The sequence below is a fragment of the Triturus cristatus genome, chromosome 1_2, assembly GCF_964204655.1.
Source record: "Triturus cristatus chromosome 1_2, aTriCri1.1, whole genome shotgun sequence".
Lineage (NCBI taxonomy): Eukaryota > Metazoa > Chordata > Amphibia > Caudata > Salamandridae > Triturus > Triturus cristatus.
In genome coordinates, this window is record NC_140580.1 from 355,604,837 (window position 1) to 355,625,325 (window position 20,489).

Genomic DNA, 20,489 nt, shown 5'->3' on the forward strand with positions numbered 1-20,489 from the left:
TTGATTTAACGCTTTCAGGTGTTTGATGAGCCGCTTGGCAACCAGTATATCCCTTACTGTGACATAAAATGTATTCATTCTTCGTTTCATCCACATATTAGTTTGGTTTTTCTTGGTTCGTTAAGAAGTGGAGTTCTTGATTGAGACACGCATTTCTTATTCATTTCAGATGCGTCAAAGGTCCCTGAGTTTTTAGTGAGTATTCTTTGGTGTATTCCTCACATTATGGTGGAGGGCCTCTTTTTGTGCTCTTGCGTCCTTTTATTTATTTCACCAATGTATCATCATTCATAACCCTTTGGATTTTTTGTTATGCTGCTGCTTTGACTTTGATGATGTTTGCGTCCTTTCTGTTTTTGCATTATATTTTCGCTTATCTTTGTAGAACTCAATCCCCTGAAGAAGGGCCAGCATTGGCTCGAAATGCATTGGGCAGCAAGAATACTTACGGACACATGAGAATTTATTGTTTGACAAAAAAGAAGTTATGTTATGAAGGACTCATGGACAATTTTTTTAATTATGTTTGAATGTATCCATGCAAATACATTGCATTAACTTCTGAGTTTGTTGTGGATTTGATGTTTCACTCATAGAACTCAACAACAGCCTTATATTGTGGTGTTGACAATGTTTAAAGGTATAGGTAGGTTTTACCTTCAGCAACAGTGCGCAGAGGATGGGTCTCACTGACTCTGGATATTGTTGTGCAAAGATATTATAGTACCAATTAACCACTAAAACCTTCACCCCGATCAGACTGGAAATCAAGATTAGTTGGTACCAGGGTGGGAAATTAACGCCAAAGGCTTGTACAGACCCGTTTTTAACTGAGATTAAGAACACTAGCCCTTCCTTTGCCCTCCCTGCCGGTGAAGGTGTTGCATGAACAGTGAAGGAATGATAGCCTTCCATCACGATATCATTCGTATGCCAGGTTTCCTGGAGGCAGATCACATCAAAACTCCTGATATACTCTAGCCATGCTTCATTGGACAGTTTTGAACGAATACCTGCAATATTCCAAGAAATTATTTTAAATGGGATAGGTGTGTGTCCCTGGTATGCCAGGCCCATAGTTGTAATGTTGATGGCGGGCATGGTGACAGAGGTTGCCCGATCAGACCCCTCTCCTCCGTACTTATCAATGTGAGTTGAGGTAAGAGGCCGGGAGGACTTTTCAGGTATGTCTATGTTCATTCTAATGCTGGAAGAGTTGCGCAAAATGGTGCCAGAACGCTCTGTAGGCAGCCTGCTACTAATGTAAACCGCTTCTGAAGCATTTTCTAGGTTGATACATTGTGAACTTGATCTTCTTGTTTTGACTGAACTGCCAGATCGTGAAGTTAGTCAGTCATTTTCGGTCAAACCAGAGAGTGCATCAAAGCAGTTAGGATAGATAAATGCGGAGAGCTGATAGGGAGATAAAATATTCGGGCCAAGCCATGTCTCATGAAGGACCCCTGGTCAGGAGGATAGAAAAAGCCCAATGGGCGAGCTATTATCAATTCCCTAGGTGCATCCCTAAAGTATGTCAGAGCAAGATGCACACACCTAGCGTTGCTAAAATTAAGCACAACACAGTCCCCTTCCACAAATTTGGCCATGTGGCCTAACCAGCTCACCTGCCTTGCCATGATAATATGTTCTGGCCAGTTTATCTGTGATGGAATTTTCTTAGAGCTCCAATGGCCTGATTTATTAGTGAGACTCTGGCAACTTTCTTGTTGGCCTGGTGGAAGATGGGGGACCCCTGTCAGGATCAATATAAACGGTGTGCAATCAGTAGGTAGGTTTAAAATGCTGTTTGCACCCCGCCTGCTTTGAGGACCATGTGCTGGGCTGTTTGTAATTTTGTTTCCTTGTGGCAATCTCCCCCCTCTAGAAGGGCCGGGTCTAAATCAATTCATGGCCCCATGGCTCAGCTTGTGGTTATTCCCCAGGGAACGCTCTTGCAGCCCCTTAGTGTTGGGCCGTCAAATTATTGTTAGTAATATTGAGAGAGAGCTCTTGGGCGGAAACCCAGTTGCTGGTGGTGGGAAGTCCATTTGTAGGGGCTAACCCACTCAGCGTTGCAGTAATGGGGACATCATCTGCCCTCTTATTTATATAACTTGGTTGGGGGGCCATATCTTTTTGTTTTTCAGTTGCCATTATTCTCCCTGTGGCATTCAATATGGGTCAAGGTGCTCTTCTATACAAACTAAGCGGGATAAAACAGGTGCCAAGGCCTCATGTACTGCTTTACTAATTCTTTCAGTAGAGGTGTCCGTTTCATCCTGTGCGGTGGTTCTTCCTCCTCCAGCACAAGATCTGCATCCATTTCTAGGGAGAGGGATTGTTTAAATCTCTTGACCTTTGGTGACTGGCCCTTCGGTCTATGGTCAGCCCCTGCTGGCTTGGTACGCTTCCTTTTTCCCCCGGTGCAGTCTGAGACCCTGTCTTTGTTGCGGTTGGGCAATAGGTAGGCTCAGTTATATCACGTGTGGCACATAGATTACCCTGGCTCAAGATTATAACAGTGGGCGAAAGTGGGGCTTGTGGCCTCTGTTCATAATCAGTTTCTGCCGTGACTGCATGAGAATCAGAGGTTGCTGGGCAGATCGATCAGGGAGTGGGGCTAGTGAAAGTCTTCGCTCTGCCAGTTCTATTTCCTTACTGTCTTTTGAAGGAAGCCATCTAGAGTAGTGTCGGTAGTTTTTACAGCAGGAGTAGGTTTCTGTTTCCCCATAATGGGATTTCCCTTGAAACTAGGGGAGATTAAGAATTATTACCTTGACGACACTGCTTCAACAGGTTAGGTCTTGGTAGCTCTTCCCTGAAATCCAGGCCGAAAAAACCAAGAGCGTAGGCCCAGTCTCCTCCGGGCTCTGACGGTTGTGGACGGGCCCGCCCTTGGCCCGGGCTTCTCCTGGGCACGGCATGGGCATGCCCGCCCTTGTCCCGCGCTGGAGGAGCCCCGAGCTATCTTTATGCGTTTCCTCAGTGGCGTAACAAAACTTTAGGGGGCCCTCCTTCAAGGTGCGATCAAGGGGCCCTGCTCAACTACATGCAATCATTGTCCCTCACCTTTCACCTTTGCAAGGATTTTCAGAACCGCATTAATTACAGACACTTATAGCAGAACTATTCCCAGATTACACACATTTTCAGGCTGTGGACTGAAAAAATATTGTACCTCAAGTGAAAAAAGGCCTATAGGCTGCACACACTAAATGGCATCAACCAGACTGGGTGCTAAACTGAGGAGTAGGTATGATACTGATACAAGAAAGAGAGGCATCTTAGACAAATTAGTATTGTTCTTGGTGTATCCAATGCTGGTGCTGGCAGAAAGGACATCGGAAGATCTAAAAAGATCTTTTATTTAAATGAGTAAATGGCAGAGTTGGATTCAAACAACTGTAGACAAGAACAAAAATCAATCAATCAGAAGGCTTATGTAGTGCAAACGCAAGGAGCACTAAGCACTTAGCACTGACAAGCTCAATACTTTGTTTCATGATTTGGGAACATGGTAGGCAGAAACCTTGAGGCTTTTTATTAAACCATAAACACGTGTTTGAAGATGTTGGTGCCTCTGTCTGAGGCAGCCAGTCTATCTGATAGGCACAAGTCTATACCCTGGTTTAGTTTATCACCAAAGGGAGATGTGTAGAACGGCAGAAAGAAGATGGAGGAAGAGCGAATTTGAGGAAGATAGAGCTTGCTGTAGGAAGCACCTGCAGCTTCATTAGGCACTGGGAAACGTAAACATATGTATTTTATTACTACAATAATGAAAGCCATAACATAACATTGTGCTGCTAGGGGGTTCAGTTAGCTTACTCATCCATCAGGCCTCTTCCTGATGGCATTGCCTTCAGAGTTTGATGACCTACTGGGACTCTTGCCTTTCAACACAAGATCATTATAATCCAGCACAAAATATGAATTTCATCTAGTCAGGAATTCACATTTTATTATCCCTATCTCACTGGGTGAGGCACTGTTGGGTCCCTGCCCAGCAGCATGTTGTGGTATCTGCCCCAGGGTGTGGTCTCACAATAGATTACAACTGCTGTTGTGACTCTTCACCTTAAAAAAGAATGTCTGCCCATAGATGACTGACAATTTTAGACCAAGTTCTTATTTGCCCGTATTGACCAAGTGTTGGAGGGAGTAGTACATGAAATGATCCAGCAGCATGTTTGTACGTTTTACTTACCGAAAGGTTCTGCAGTTTATCCATTGTTCTTTAAAGGATATATGGCTGGACTTCCAACTGGACTGATCTTTCAGCACTAATTATGACACCCAAATAAAGGTTTATCTGGAGGAAGGCAGTTGCCAGGCTCAGTTCCTACATTCTTAATGGCTCACAGAGATTGTGGCCTCCGAGTGGTAGCACTTATTCATGGAATTATTGCCTTCATCCAATAGAGCCTTCATCAGCAACCAATCCAAGCATTAACTGTTGTCTCACTCACTCTCTGTCTCTCTCTCAGCTATTTCTTTTCTTCTCACAGTCTCTTTTGTACCTTTTTAACTGGCCTCCCCTCTAACGCTCCCCATCGTGTTTCACCTATCACTAACACACCTGTCTCTTCTCTGTCTCTCTGCCGTGTTCCTTTTTCACCTGCCTGCTTCTTTATCACCTATCTACTCTAATTCTCTGTCAGCTGGCTCGCCTATTTCTGTCCCACACCTGTCTCCTCTCTCATCTGCCTTTTTCTCATCCTCCCACGTCGCCACCTCTCTCTGTAACCAGTTCTTTATTACCCCACACTAATTCACGCAGTTCTCTCTGTCTCTTTCTCCCTCTCTCCATTGTGCCTTGTAAGTGTCTATTTCTCGTTTGCCTTTCTCCTTCGCTGTGTCGTCTTTCCCCTCTCTCACCCTGGTCTCTGCAGGTGTTTCCTTCCTCACTGACACTGGAGGCACGTTTTACTGAGGGCCTTCTCTGCCAACAACGATTCATTTTGCAAGTTTGTTGTGTGTTCCACTGTGCTGGTGATATCCCATCCCTTGCTACAGGCTTCAGCCAGACAGCAGCTGCCATGTTTACTTCATTCACCCTTTGCGAGAAGGCTTGGGAAGTGGATGGGTGCCCCCTCTAGAGTAAGGGTAATTGGGGGGCCCCCCGCACCGCGGGGGATGAGGGGGCCTGTGTTACGCCCCTGCGCCTCCTGCCGCGGGCTGAAAACGTTCGGGCCGCCTGGTGCAAGTGCTGCTGGGGAATGGAGTCCCCTGATGGTGGTGTGGCGTGTAGCGGCAATGAAGGGGTTCGTCATATTATTATTAACACTTTATGTAATTTCGACTTTAAGATATTTTGCCATTTGAAATTACAGGTCTTGAGAATTGCATTTGATGTGTGAGGTATTGTTTGCATGACTGTTAACCGTAACTGGTTATTTTCAGTGGCTTTTCAATTTAAATTCCTAACTGTACTTTAAAGTATGTTTTTAAGTAAATTTCAGTTTTGTTAAAAACATACTTTTATGTGTTATGACCAAACCTAACCATAACTCCACTTTAACTGTGTTCTTCCCTGAAAATACTCTACCAGACTTTTCCAGAGGCTAAATCAATCTATTAAAAGCTTGTTGGCTTCAGCAACCTGTGTCTGGCAAGCATCGTTTGTTGCCTTGAAATCTGCACACCGAGCCCGGTGCGCCCAGCCTGTCTGGGGAAGAAGCCAATTTCTGTCAAATGTCTCTCAAACAGACGGAGCTTGCGTGCTCCAGCTCCACGCACAAACGCTGAGTCATTGCTAAGATGAGCAGATCTGGGCGATAGTCCAGTGTCTTCCTTTTGTGTAGACTTCGTTTGTCAACGCTGGTTAAGAAGACGAAAACTTAACTGTAGACGTGCCAAAGTCATTATGTTTATGAATCTTTCTTTAAGGAAGGGTGCCACAGTATTGATTTATCGAGTATATAATCAGGGACACACCTATCAATGCTACAGAAGGTGCAGAGGCTCCAGGTTCAGGGCTATGAGAGACCCCATGGGTGGCTCCACCATGTGGGCAGAGGAGCATCGCCCCACTGCTTTCTCGCAATGTGAGAAGCAGAAACATAAAATGGTATTATAAATACTGCGAGAAAGCAGTAGGGTCTGGTTGGGGGCAGGCGAGTGGGTGGATCTGCTCGAGGGCAGGGGAGGAGTGGCTTTCCCAATGCTGCGGGCCCTGACTGTTTGGTCGGCCTTCTGGGGCCGACCAAACCAGTCATGCGAACTCACTCTCCCTGTAGGCTGCAGCCTACATGGAGAAAATGGCCTCCCCATAGACGCTTGTGTGGTCGGCGTCCAAACCAATCACAACGCTGTCATTGCAGCATTGTGATTGGCTTAAGGGAGGGAGGCTGCCTGCATCCTGTTCCTGTGAAGGCAGTAAAGCAGGAGCAGACTCAGCAGTGAAGACGCGGGACCCGGGAAAGGTACTTTTTAAAAAGTATTATTTAATCCCTCCCTGCGCGACCCCCCACTTACCTTGCGACCTCTTCCCCCCCCCCCCCCCCCCATGTGAGCCATGCCTGCCACGACTGTGTTTTTCACTAGATAATGGGGGTATATGTGACAATTTTCCATACTTGCAGTAGGGGCAGTTTTCAGTTTGTTAAAATAACTACTGCTGGGACCCACAGTTTTGGCTATAAGTCTGCAGCCGGCGCTATTGAATGTCGGTGTGCTGAGTACGAAGACTGCGTAGTCTTGATTCCACCTCATGCCTCTCTAATCCACCACCAGATCTCCCTTGCCCCTTTATCTCACTCTTGCAGGTACCTGCTATCTACCTTTGTCACTTTTTTCCGTCTTTCTCCTCATTTCTCTCCTGTGTATTTTTCTCTCTCTTGCTCTGGGTCAAAGTTTGCTGAGGAAATGTAAGTGGTAGTCGCCAATAATAAGTGCCAGTGGGTCCCACCTGCAACCACCAGCTCAAATTAAGCGCTGATTAGAGGTCATGGCACCCTTGCTTCACCGCTCATCCCCTCTTTCCTGTGGCAAAGGGCTTGATCTTATAAAAATATTTATTTTTTACGTTCCTCATGCCCCTTTCTTTTGAAATTGGAGCTGGGCTGGACTTTGGTGTGTGTGGTACATTCCGTCACTGACAACAAATACACCTGGCTTCATAGTTTTGCACATTTCTGACTACTGAAGGTGTTGGGCGAGTTCCATATTTATGGTATGTGTAGAAGTGCTTGATCGATAATTGTGGTCTGCAGCTTGTTATGTATTGATTTATCTCTGACCATGTGAATTGTTTAGGAATTTGTATAATTTAAAAACATTTCTCAAGCTTCACCGGATACAGCATGAGCAGCAGCAGTGCAGACCTGCTTTAACACAACAAGTTACAACACAGGCAGCAGCAGTGAAAACGAGTTCTTTCTCGTCACAGACAGATAAAAGTGACCACACAGGCCTCCGTAGTGCACGCGCCTTTACTCCTTGAGGATATTTAAAGTTCTCATATTGGATTATGTCAAAGTGGGTAAACAATATGCACAGGCTGCAGGGCGAGTGATTGAGTGCAAACCGAGCGACAACAAAATCTGCAAATAAGGAAGGTTGAGTTATATCTTCACTGTGTACACAGCTTAGGCCTCAGATGGAGACTGAATTCCATATCTGAAAGAGTGTGGTGAATTCTGGTGCCTTATGTGGACTACTCCTGCTACCTTTAGTGGCCACATCTGGTGTATTGTCTGGTTTTCAAGGCCACACCCGCTGCCATATAGAGTTGGCTCGTGTGGTGTATCGTATAAAGTGCTTGAAGTCCCATCTGGCACATTGTGTCATATTCCATCGCCTCATCTGGCGTGTTGCTACTGCTTTGAAATGCTACCTCTGGCACAGTGGGCCTCAGTCTACTCTCTGGATTGTGTTCTGGTTTGAGTGCCACCTTTGGCTGTACTCCTAAATTCTGAACACCTCTTCTGGTATACTGTGTGCGGTACAGAGAACGCTTCTAACTTGTGTTCACTTTGGTTCTGAGGGCTACGTCTGGGGTGTGATCAATTCTGACGGCTTTATGTGGAGCGCTTTGTCCAGATGTAGAAAAATCAGCCACTGCGCTTGGACTCCCAAGAGCATTGAGCGTTGTTGTTGCTAGGGCAACTAAAACAATGGTGCCTGATATTTTGTGATGTTTGCAAAAATCTGTGCATGGCTGCCAAATACTTAACAAATTGTTAACTTTTGGCACTCACAAGATTGAAAATTCAAATTCTTCATTTTGATGCAGAAATGCAGAACATTATTTCTGAAGGTGCTGTTTCTAAGTGTTTTATTATAATCTTCATTAAGAGTGCAAATCAAAATGTATCACTTGAAAACGGGCAGGTACTGCGTAAGGCAGTCCATACAAAAATGTTACATAGCTCAAGCATGGAGTAGGCACAGCAAAGCCAGATCTTATGGAAGATCTTATGGCTGGCCCCTAACATATAGAAGAGATGTGCGGACATGAGGAAACGACCACATTCAAGAGAGGCGATTTTTAGATTAAGAGGAGGAGTCTGGGATACAATTGTGGTGAAGTTGAAGTGTTGATAAAAGTGAGGTCCCGTTACGTTGTGAGTGATGTGACAAGGAGGTTTGAGAGCCTGAAGTGGGGGGGGGGGGGTAAGGTAAAGTTTAGAAAAATCAGCTAGCTAGAAACATTGGCCCACATTTGCAAATCTGGGGCCCTATTATGTATAGGGCACACTTTCCCTGTTTGCACCCGGCGCACCTTAAAACAGCCAAAAAAGTCAGTGACTGCACCCGCTTGCAAGGGGATGTCAGGGTCCCGCCTCCAGAGGGCTGCTCTCAGGTGGCGCACGGTCAGTGGGTCTCCTGAGAGTTGCTTTGCCTCTGCACGCGAGTCTGTAATACGGCGCAGAGGCAAAGGGATTCCCTCATTTGCATGGGGCACGCTCCCATGCTAATGAGGGAACACCCCCTGAAGATGGCATTGGCGCTTTATGTGCCCCAGCACTATCAGTAGTACAGAAGGGGCCACACATGCATCTGCGGCCCCTTCTATAATACCAAAGTACCCCGGGGACGCGCAATGCAGTCCCTGGTCAGGTTTGAAGTTATGAAGACACCAAAATCAACATCAAAATCAGCCCATTCGACCATAAAACAGGTCAACAAACTGCTAAAACACCAGCCCACACATTATTCTGTCATGTCAGTCCTTCTGTCAAACTAGCCCTTCTGGCACTGCCAGATTGACGTCCAGTCCAGCCCGACCCTGATGGGTCACGTCGCCTACCTGCTCAGTTGACTAGCGCCTGTTAAAACATGATATGCATTCATTTAATGTCTGACTGACCACAGAAATGCTAATTTTGTTGATGCATCTAAGGGGTTGATCCCTCTCCTGGCAATGGTTAGTCGAAGTTAGCTCTGTGGGCGGAAGCGCTTTTGCGCTGTTGCTGTTTTCCCCATGTTGTTGCTGAATTAAATTTACCTGCAGTTCCTGTGACTCAGCCGGGATCTATTTCTTTCCGATGCCAGAGTTTGTTCTTTAGGGAGTCCGATAGCTGACGTTTTTACATACAAATTCTGCCTTCTGCCAAGGAAAATAAATGTAAGATGTTGAAGCTTCCCCAAACTGGAGCCCCGTCCGTGCATAAATGGCCGCACGACCTGCCTTGCCTGAGAGTAGGTGCGCGGCCATAAGCAGGGAAGGGCTACTACAACTGCTCGTAGGGTCGACCGGTTGACTGTGCGCCTATTGATCAGTACAGGGATAAAATTGAATATCCGGACAACATGGTTTGTGCATAATGATAATTACTCACATAGCTAATTGCATTGATTATTGAACCTGTTGCACATGAGTACTGCACTGTTTACTGTACAATTTATTTATTTAAAACATTTCTGTGATTGTTGCTTTTTCACTACATTAATACAAAAAAAAGGTTAATCAGATGCAAGTGATTTTCTATTTCCAGGCAGCATGGCTGAATTCAGGACAATAAGCAATTGTCTGGGCGAGCAGGAAGGCACATCAATCGTGTATGCGGCCCGGGAGAATGCCGGACATACATTTCAGTATCTGGTGCCATCTAGTGGCGTGAGCCATGTTAGCTGCAACAAATAAACAGTGCATGCACAAATGACCCTCCCCTTCTGACAGCCTATGAAAAGAAATAATCGTGTAGCAATTGAATCATGAGGCTACTTCAAAACAAGTCAGACAGGTTCTGGGATGTTTCTCAAAAGGGCACAAATCATGGTGTGCACTATTGACTGCAGGTGATCACCTGAGAAGTGTAGTCTGAGGTAACATGAAAGTTGTAGTAAATACTCTCCTGGGAATTAGATGTGAGATTGCCCATACAACAAAAATATGTACTAAAAATAATTTTGTGACATGTTTAGTGATTTTATATATCTTCTTGCACTACTACGAAAACGACGTTCAGGAGATGTTGCCCGAACCTCCATGACTATGGTCTTTTATCTTTGAGTGCATTTATATTCCCTAACCCCGATGCTCAACCTACCGACATCCCCTCAGTGAGAGGAACGTCTCAAGAAATGGCGGGTTTGAGAATATGAGGCTGTGAAGGGAGTTAAGTATGAAATGGCTTCCACCCCGGGTGCATGTGTCTCCAAGCATCTTCCAGAGTCAAAGATGCAAGCCCTTAACCTTTTCTGAAAGTGCATTAGTGTCATTAAAGAGTGAGGTAGATCTGTCCAATTCTGGATTCCTAACGTTGAGATCTTGGCAGATGAGATGTCCCTGGCCCCTTCTAAAAAGAAAAGGTAGGGTACCAATCTAGCTAGGAGCATCTTTGGAATGTGTGTCGAACTCTATATCTAAGCTTGAGTTACTGCACACAGAGAGGGCCCAGGCAAATGCACAATGGATTGTAATAGACTAAATACCGGTTATTGTTTTGTTATGTGTTGTTTTATTGTCAACTCGGTTTGCAAAGTTTAGAACTGACATGCAAACTTTGAATCTGTTTTTGACCTCTATGCCACATCAGATAGCATATTGAATTGCATGATAAGAACACAGTACTCTGAGGGAATATACTTTTAGTTAGATTACTGACCGAATGACACATCGCTAGTAAAGGAGATGGCTGGTATCACATTAAATGTGAATTGTGATGTATAAACGTTTATACTGCACTGCTTGTACGAATTGATCGACATGAAAATACAATAAACAGACGCTAAAAAATAAGAAGAAACTATTTGATTCCCTCCTCATATTGCCGTTACCTCACTTCATGTGTTGTGCTCTATTTTTAAGGACTGGTTTCTTCAGTGGCCTATGTGCCTTGTGCAGGCTGTGAGCTTTCTGAGGGTATTTCTCCTTGGCGGACGCACTCTCTGGGAGTGTGAGGCCTTGTGCGAGTTATATTCCCGGACACCATCTCTAGGTACCTGGGCTTCGTATGTCCTGAGATGGGCTGCACCTTTATTCAGATGGTGTGCCTTTGGCTCCCTCTGTTATTGATGGGCTAGGGGTCATTAGTTGAACTGAGATTTCCATCAGCTAGTTCTTCCTTTACATGGCTTTTCCTGGGCAGGGCCCTTGTCATGGGTGTTCCTGGGCTGCAACACTGGGTGGGCAATGTTTCCCACATTTTTTGAAGGACACTGTTTCTGGACACTGGTGATTTTCGGTGGAGGGGGCACGCTGCCTGCATATCAGCAATATTTCTCCCATGGGCATTCTGGTTTGTGTAATTCATAGTTATGCAAGTACTCACAAGGTAGAAAGTGTTCTTTATCAGTGTTACCATATCCATTGCTGGCATCTCAGGACAAGCGCTTCCTGGGCATTGTCGTTCATCAGCAGAGGGTCCCCTCTGTCATTGTTGGCCTCGTCCTGGAGCTCTTTGGCTGACGATTCATGGGCTGCACCTCCATGCTTGGGGTGGTACTTTATCTGAGAAACTATAAGCAGCATTGCAAGCACCCCCAAACCTCAGAGATGTTCAGCAGGGGCTCTGCTAACACCGATGGTGACCGTGGTCTGCTTGTGAGGACTTGAAACTCCTATGAACTGCAGCAAACAGAATGCACTTAGGAGGGCCACTGCTGATATGCTGGCAGTGTGCTCCCTTCCCTGTAATTGTAGGATACTCCTGGGTGGTGAGTCATGGGGCGCTGTGCTGTCCTTTACAAGGCCGTTTTCCAAGCACCCCAACCTCAGATGTCTAGTACTGGCGGTGCTAACGTATCTGGTGAATACTTTCTACTTGTGAGTATTGTTTTGAGTAACAGCATCCAGGATACGCTTGGGAGAACTGGTGCGGATATGGCAGCATTGAGCGCCCTCAAATCTGTAACTGTTTCTGAATATTGTCTATATGTGGACCATCCGATTTGTATGGTAGGCATCTTTTGGGGTCGGTTGTTTGACAGATACGTTTCCTAGAAGGGCCGTACCCCAAGTTTAGCTTTGGCCATTTAGCAAGGTGCCTGGGTGGGCTCATCCTGGCCTTTGGCTGATGATGTCTAATGGAGAATGCGGTCTTTGGTCATTTCTCTCCTTATGCCTACACAGCCGCAGAACTGTGGAAGTCTTTGTTGCCTTAAAAAACTGTCTCAGAATTTAGAAAGATAGTTGCAGATCTCAGTTGCCATGCAAACATGTCAGTCTTTCATTTTCCATTTACAGTTTTAAAATGCTATGTCTGGCATAATGCAATCCATGCTAAATAAAAAAATAAAAAAACTATAATTCACACGAATGCGATTTTCTAGTATACATTTTCTTAAACCTGTTTTAACATTTTTTTATAGGAAGAACAGAGTATCACCGAAACTAAATGTTGGAAGAAAAGACTCTTGGAAACAGCACAAGCCACAGAAATGGTGAGAATGCCGTTTTATTTGAGAAAAATTAAACTAACGTACTGTTTTTGTGCACTTTCACTACACGTTCCTCTACCAAGTCACACCGGATACTCATTCAGAAATATGCGTAGCAAAAGCCTATCTTCTTGCATGTACTAGCTGTCTTCCTTAATTAATCCTAGGGTACTCTATCATCTGGTGGCAGGAATGGACTGCGTTAGTGTTTAATAGAGCTTTGGGTGCCCTGCACAATGGAAGCAGGGGCAACCTTTTGCTCGTTTTCTTTTTTAGCTCATCAGTGTGGTTTGGAATCGCTTTCTTACTGGACAAATTCTTAATTTTTCCAGATCAATTTTTGCTCTTTTCTTCATTTTTGTTTATCTCTTGTAGCTTCTGCCTTACTGCTCTTTTTGAAAGCCATGCACATCATGCCGTGTCTTTTTCTTTTTTTGCACTGACCAGATCCCGAAAATCAGTTACCCCATGTATGTCTGTACTCGATGTTAGGTGCCCCTGGAGCACCTGGTGGGCATTTATAGTGAAGATAACCCAGTATTTGGTTAGGATGTGGCTTCAAGAGGTGATAACAGGTGTGCAACTAGAGTGCCCCTGCTCTCACCGAGCACCTACTCTGTCAGTAAGGCAGGAAATCATGCATCTATGGGCACTCTGCTCCTGTGCGGCGATCTCCCTCACTGGCCCTGTTGAGCAGTGCTAGTAACAAAGAGATGATGCTAGAGCAGAGCTGTGAAGTTGTGCAGTAGGCACAGTGACACCAGCACAACTCAAAGATAGCTGTATTTTGCGAAACTGGCTGGTCCATTTCCTTCGTTGCATGAGCACGCATGGCACACTTGCCACACCACGAGGAGGGTGAAGGAGTCCAGCTACTCGACCATTTCTCTCCTCCAGCCTAGTGCCAGATGACCTGTTTTAGATGTATCAGGTCGTCAAAGTCCACATCTAGGGTACCAAAAGTGTGAGAGGTAAGTGCCTTTGGTAGAGTCCCATTCTGCATCGAGGACAGCGCCATAGCTTAGTAGGAAAGACTTGGGGGGAGGGGGAGGGGGGGTGGATCTTAAATTTACCAACTAAAAAAGCTATGGGCTGAAGGGTGCAGTGGTGTGATGACCAAGGTTCGGTAAAGAATGTTTCCATGAGGAACAGGGTAAATACTGATTTGCGTAAGACGATCCTCTGTTTAGAGTGACACAGTGAGCAAAGAGCAATGGGCTGGAACGCTACCCTGAAGAATTGCCATTTGTTTGCAACCATTCATCCTATCCCCTTTTGGGTCTTTGATTGGCAGTCGTATGCCTATGAACTTGAGGCTGGCGTGGCTTGCCAAGCCTATTACTGCCCGTGTTTGTGCATTCCAAAAATAAGTACATTTGCAACCATGAGAGGAGTACTTCAGTGTGTTCAGACTCGACGTATGGCCCCCAGACCTTCCTGTCAAGCCAATAATGCGTTTGAGGGTTGTAACGCCACAAACATCCCACCTGAAGCTATGCTTCTGCCCGTCCCACCTGGGCCTGGCGGTTATCTCTGGGAACTTATGATAAGGGTCACCTAGAAATCGATGGCCTGGAGTCCATATCCTGGGATCACTTATTTTAAATATATTTTTACTACACTCACACCTGTTCATCTCTGCTACAAGAAGCCTTGATAACAGAGTTGTCAAATTGGTGCATATGGGCAGGGCTGCATCTTCCTAGTCCTCACCTTTTACAAATGATTTTGTCAGGTGACTGATTGCTCCATGTACTAAGCCCGAGCCTCGAATAGAGGAGGGCACACTGGTAAATTAATAAGGCAAGCCAAGCCAGAGATGAACCATAAATAAGACTTGGCCCCAAGAGTCCATGCACTTGCTATGACAACGTTTGGGAAGTATATAGTACAACAAACATAATATACAAACATGATATCATCTCTTCAAAATACAAAAAATGGTTCTTCTTTAGCATGCAGAAGCCTTTCACCTTAGTACATCAGGTGATATCACTGCCTAGACAGACATGTATTAAAAGTTTTTAGCAGGCCCCCAGTGACAATACCATTAGTAAACTAAGAGGCTAGTCAGTAGTCATATAAACTGTAAACATGGCCAAATTCTTATTATAAATAGAGCAACATTATAGTCTATTAAATCAAACATAAGAGATGTTTGTACCTCTCGCATCCTGAACTCAAGTACTTATAAGTGTGTTCATATGTAATGAAGAAAATGGAGGCTCTGTGAAGTAAAATATTTGCCTAAGATCACACAATTTGGACAAGCAACGAAGTTGGTGTTGATTCCAAGTTATCTGGTTTCACATTTTAAAATTCAACCAGCCGATGGGTATCTCTGTCCTTCTCTCTTTCTCTCTCTCTCCTGGTTAAATCAAAGGTCACTTTTGTATTTTTTATTTTTGGCTCACGATGAGAAAAACCTACACAGAGAAAGCAGACCCAAATCGGGGCCCCCAGACCGAACTACCAAGCCAAGAATGCTTTGTTAGGGGCTGTCACACCCCAAACACCCACCACCCTTTTGATCAGGTAGGAGTGGATTTTTGAGTTGCCATTACACAGTGGCTTTGAGAATACCTCTCCTTCTGGGCACAGTATTTCTGAATTAATGCACCTATAGCTCTATTATGTACCTACTAGATCAGTTGCCGGCCCACCACTAGGTGTCACTATATGCATAGATTGATAACTGTGACTGCCCAACACTAAGAGTAACAGACCAAGTAAAAGTAGTTTATCCTAGCCCCCACCCCTAATAACCAGAGAATGTATGTAATGTGTTTAAATGCATATATAATAATGTTGTGATCTACCTAGGGAAGATATAAATATCTAGGTGTAAAGGATTTCACTATACAGGTTGTTGTTTCAAGGTTTGTGGAGGCTGGACGCAGAAGATGTTTGCAAAATTGACGAATTCCTTGTAGTAAAATATTTGCCTAGAATCACACAGTTTGATAAATTAGGGAGCTGGTATTAATTCTACGTTGTCAGGAACCCACTTGGGTTTCACAGGATTATCGAGTGTTCCATTAACATCCCCTCCAGCACGCTTACACTCTCGTCACCTTCCATCGCCTTGATCTCCACGGTGTTGACTTGGCAGGCATCAGCATTATCACTGAAACACCTGAGCGAAACAGTCACCCTAATATTGGCAGATACGGCAGACAGTAGACACAGACAGTGACAACGGAATGATTTGGCCTTTGCATAGTGAAAAAGCTGTTTTAATCTTTGGAAAAAGTACCGTTATGTTTACAAATTAAAACAGTAAAACCACTGAAATTCACAGGTTATGGTCAGAGTCGCAAAACGTAAAATAGCCATGCCAACCTTAACACGCCCACGAACTACAGTGCTGATGACCTAACTCTTGATGGGACAGTTGCAATTACAAATGTCATAAATGATTTTATAGGTGAGATTACGTATCACATTACTCTTAAAACTATCTTTCAGAGTTACGAATGGTGGACCTTACTTCTGGTGAATTTAAGTGTTTATAAAAAACAAATTCAGTTGTATTCATGCCTGTACTATAACTGTGTGTGTTAATTTTTTTAAGTGAATTTCAGAGGTTCTTTTAATATGTACATTAAGGTATTATAACCAATCCTAAATGTAACTTTACTTTTGCTGTATTTTTTTTCAACTATTATTTGAGTTTTTTGAGGCTATGCTACATCCAACTTCTATGAAACTATTCCCTTCTGCAGGGCCGGATTGGCCGTTGCGGGCACTGGTCATTTTCCTGGTGGCCCAGAGGGATGGGGGCCAGTTTTGTGGCCGTGGGGGCCGGTTTTGTCACTGGGTGCCGGTTTTGCAGCAGTGCCGCGATATCGGCCCCTTTAACAAAAGCGGGAGCGATGCTTCTTACTAGTATCCCCTCTCCCATGGCCGGTCGGGCAGTAATCTGCCAGGGCTGGTTGCTGTTCCAAGTCCGGCCCTGCCCTTCTGCATTGTGCAGCCAGGACTGCTGCTCCCTGTGTGTTGGCCGCAGCGCCTGGCTAGGTCCTTTGGACAGCTGTGTACAGCTGGTGGGTGTGTACGTCTAAAGGGCATGCATAGCAGGTGTTAGGTACCTGCAGCTGGTTGGCCCCTGTGGATTAACAAAGGCACTTCTCTGATTAAAAGGTCTAGTATAATGCCAAATTAGGAGCAAATCCTTTCAGCTATTTGTTTCTGACTCTTATGGAAAACGCAGCTTTTTTGACACTCATACCCCCACCCACTTAATTTTGCCCCACCTTGATGGATGCACATGAAACTCAACATATCAAATATAAGCTAAACATGGTAAGTGTCTGCCAAGTGTTGCGCAGATCCGTAAAACTGTGATTAGATATTGGCATACACCCCCTCCCTCCCCCCACCTCCTGTCGGAATTACATCAATCCTGAGAGTCTATCACTGGCCTTTATTGGCTAAAAGCATTGTCTAATTTCATGCAGATCCATCAAACAGCACCAAAGGTATTAGCACATGAAGGCATTCTTACTCACCTCCCCCATTTAACGTTGCTTCTCCATTATGGATCTGTATTAAACTTACCATTTCCACAGAAAGCTGAACACAATAACGGTCTCTAAAGTTTCATGTGATTTGTCGAATGATGTCACAGTTACTAGCAAATGGACAGTTCTTTGACCCTCTGTCCCATTTCAGCTGTGCTCCTACCCCTTGAACGCGCTGCAAAAAAGTAAAATGACCAACAACAAGCTAAATGTGCTAATTTCACCAAACTACTGAATTGATTTACACCAAACAAAAGGCACTTGCTTCAGTAAAGTTGTATTTTCATGCCATGTTTGGTGTAAATCCTATCAGTAGTTTTATGTTTTGCCTGTAGTAGTCGAAAGACCTATTGTGGACAGTACCAAAACGCACAGTGGGCTTTGGCACCACTGGCTGCTTACCATTATTTGGCCGTATTCTCAATCCTTGCCTGCTTGTTTGATGGCCTTCCTCTTCTTGTGTTTGTCCCTCCCATGGAACATAATTTCTTTACCGTCCCTTTAATTCGATGTCATATATCCTCCCACTCCTCACATTCAGGCAACTTTTTTTCATGGGAGTGCATGTGATGTTTTTTGCCCTCTGCATCATGTGCTGCTTCTATATCAGATACCTGGCTCTCCGCCTTATGTTGTCATGTTGAAAGAAACAGACACCACATGAAGGGATCACTACTCTTGGAACACCTGTAGAGGAGATGTTGAAAATGTGTCTAAGATTACCAAACAGGAGTGACAAAGAAGAATACGAGAAGAGTCTACCTGAACCATAAGAACTTTTTGCTGCGGTTCACACCTCAGAAGGCAAGAGATTCACTAGTTGCATTGCAAGCAGGGCTGCATGACCTGATAAGCACTCGGATCGTTGCTGACCCAAAAGAAGAAATCTAGTCACAAATAACAATGGCATAGTGCGCATCAAATTTAAGAAAACAATTCTTGAAAGAGTGAAAATAAATCTGCACACCATGTTGGCTCTGGGGAATTTATCAGAACCTTTTCTGGTCCTAGTGGCTCACATGGAGGTGGTTTTCGTCTACATCACTGTGCAAGAACCTCCTGAGAAGGTGGACTGGATAAGCCACAGAGTTCCGGGGTATGTCCCAGGGTTAGCTGAATGGCAAACCTTGCAAATACTGTAGCGACCCTGTCAGGAAGGAATGCCCCACTGAGGAGAAGCGGTGCTCCACCTGTGGAAAAGACAACTACCTTGTGTGATGTCTGTCTCAACCAAAGACATCTTGCTTCAAAGGGCAGGCCAATGCAAGGACGATTGCATTAAAAAGGCCCAGTGGAAGGGGTTGCATACTCTAGTACCTCTGAAGAGAATCCGGTAGAAGGATTCACTTCATCCCCCAGGTGCAAGGCTTGAAACAGCAACAGTGCCCACCCAAAAGTGCCAAGAGGCCATACAAGGTTTGGATATAACTCCAGTGTGAGCAAAGTTCAACATTATAGAATTGAACCAATACTGCCAACTGTAAGCCTACCCATCCCTTTCCCCAAACATACCCACATACATGTCTTTGGATGCCGTGAACCTGATTATCACTGGGGTATTTCGAGTCCAACATCAAGCTTAATGGGATTTGATACATACCTCCAATTATGTTTAACTGAAGCAATGATGGCATACTGCTAAGATGCAGCACACTTACAGGGCTGTAGCTAGTCCACTTTGATCTCCCAGGCTTAAGTGTTCGGCTGAAAAAGTACCAAGAGCTGCTGCAAGGAGTTAAATGCCCTCATGACAAGCAAATAAAGCACATTGAACATACATAACAGCTCCTGGTACTAAGGAGACCTGTGCATGCCATTCTATGTTTGTCAGCAAGGAGGTCAATAAACTGGAAAAAGCAAAGTTATTGAGAAGGTGTAAAGACCTAAGCAAGATTTGCCCACTGTGGTCCTTTGCATAATTAAACAACCAGGCCAGATGGGCATGCGATGAGATGAAGTTAACCCAGCTAGCCATAGGAAAGGCATATCACGTCATGGAGACGAAGGAGGCTCAGGGGTCCTCAGGATTAGATGTCTTCCATAGATATCATCAATTGAAACTGCACCTTGGTACCAAAACATAACAATTTTACCCATACATTGAGACCTGCGAGACATAGCTTTGAAAAATCCTCAGCAGTAGACGAATTCAAGTGTAAATTACTCTGATCGATAAGTCCCCTTCAGTCCACCTTCACTTTCAGCCTTCCAGCGTTCTTTCCAGGAGCCAGCACTCTGCAGTGGAGAGGGCTGAAGCACTGGCAGCCCTGAGGATCTTCTGGGCAGAGGATGTATCTTCCTGCTTACATCCTAAAACCACCAACACCTGTCCCATGACTGCTTACAGTCGCAACATAACCAAGCACCCCTCTACACATCTCCAGCACTTTGTTGCGTTGACAGATCTTCATGGTTAAACGCCATGTGAAGGTGTTGCCTATTGACGTTTGCTACTGGTGTGAAAGAATGCACGTTGCAAACAGTGTTTGTGCCATCCAGTTTGGAGAGTCATCCCACTAGCGTGTTTCCTGCATGCACACAGCCATGAGGGAGGAGGCATGGCTTCTGTCAGTGAATAAGCAAAACTCCTCTCCGTTTATTCGGCGTTATGCAACCCACAACATGGGTGTCTGTGTTACATGTCCACCATGTCCCCATGCCCCCCTGCAGCAAGAATCCCATCCTGAGATAATCACACAACAAGGCCGGCTTTGCACTTCTGTTATTGTGGATACTGGACAATTTCTAAGGCACAGCAGGGTCTATTTCTGCTTTGACTCTTCTTTGAGTGTCATGCGTCTGCTGTCTTCAGCTTGGAGGGAATGTTAGTTGGTAGACGATGGACTGTAGTGTGTTGAGAGGTAGATTAGCAGTGGGGCATGTGATGGTTTGAAGGGTGGCAGTTGGCAAGAAGTAAACAGGATCATCGGACATGTACCCCAGTACTAATTAATTACAGCATTCTTGTTTCTTTATACGCTGTCCCAGAAATTTATCAGGTTTACAAAATGTACCCGTGACAAGCATTGTTTCTTCCGTTCCACAATGGCGACGAGCAGAAGACAGATCCGTAAACAACAAATCCTGATAATATCAACAGTAGACTATTCCTTTCAATATTAAGGTCTGGTATTGCAT

At 44.8% G+C, this 20,489-nt stretch overlaps 1 protein-coding gene across 2 annotated transcripts in view; it reads left to right on the plus strand.

Annotated features, from left to right (window-relative positions):
* THAP3 (THAP domain containing 3) overlaps positions 1-20,489 on the plus strand; it is a 166,943-nt gene that overhangs the window by 127,887 nt on the left and 18,567 nt on the right. For both annotated transcript variants that reach the window (XM_085604452.1, XM_085604459.1), the window contains exon 4: positions 12,760-12,831. In XM_085604452.1, coding sequence (XP_085460578.1) covers positions 12,760-12,831 — 72 coding nt within the window. The remainder of the gene's footprint in view (positions 1-12,759; positions 12,832-20,489) is intronic.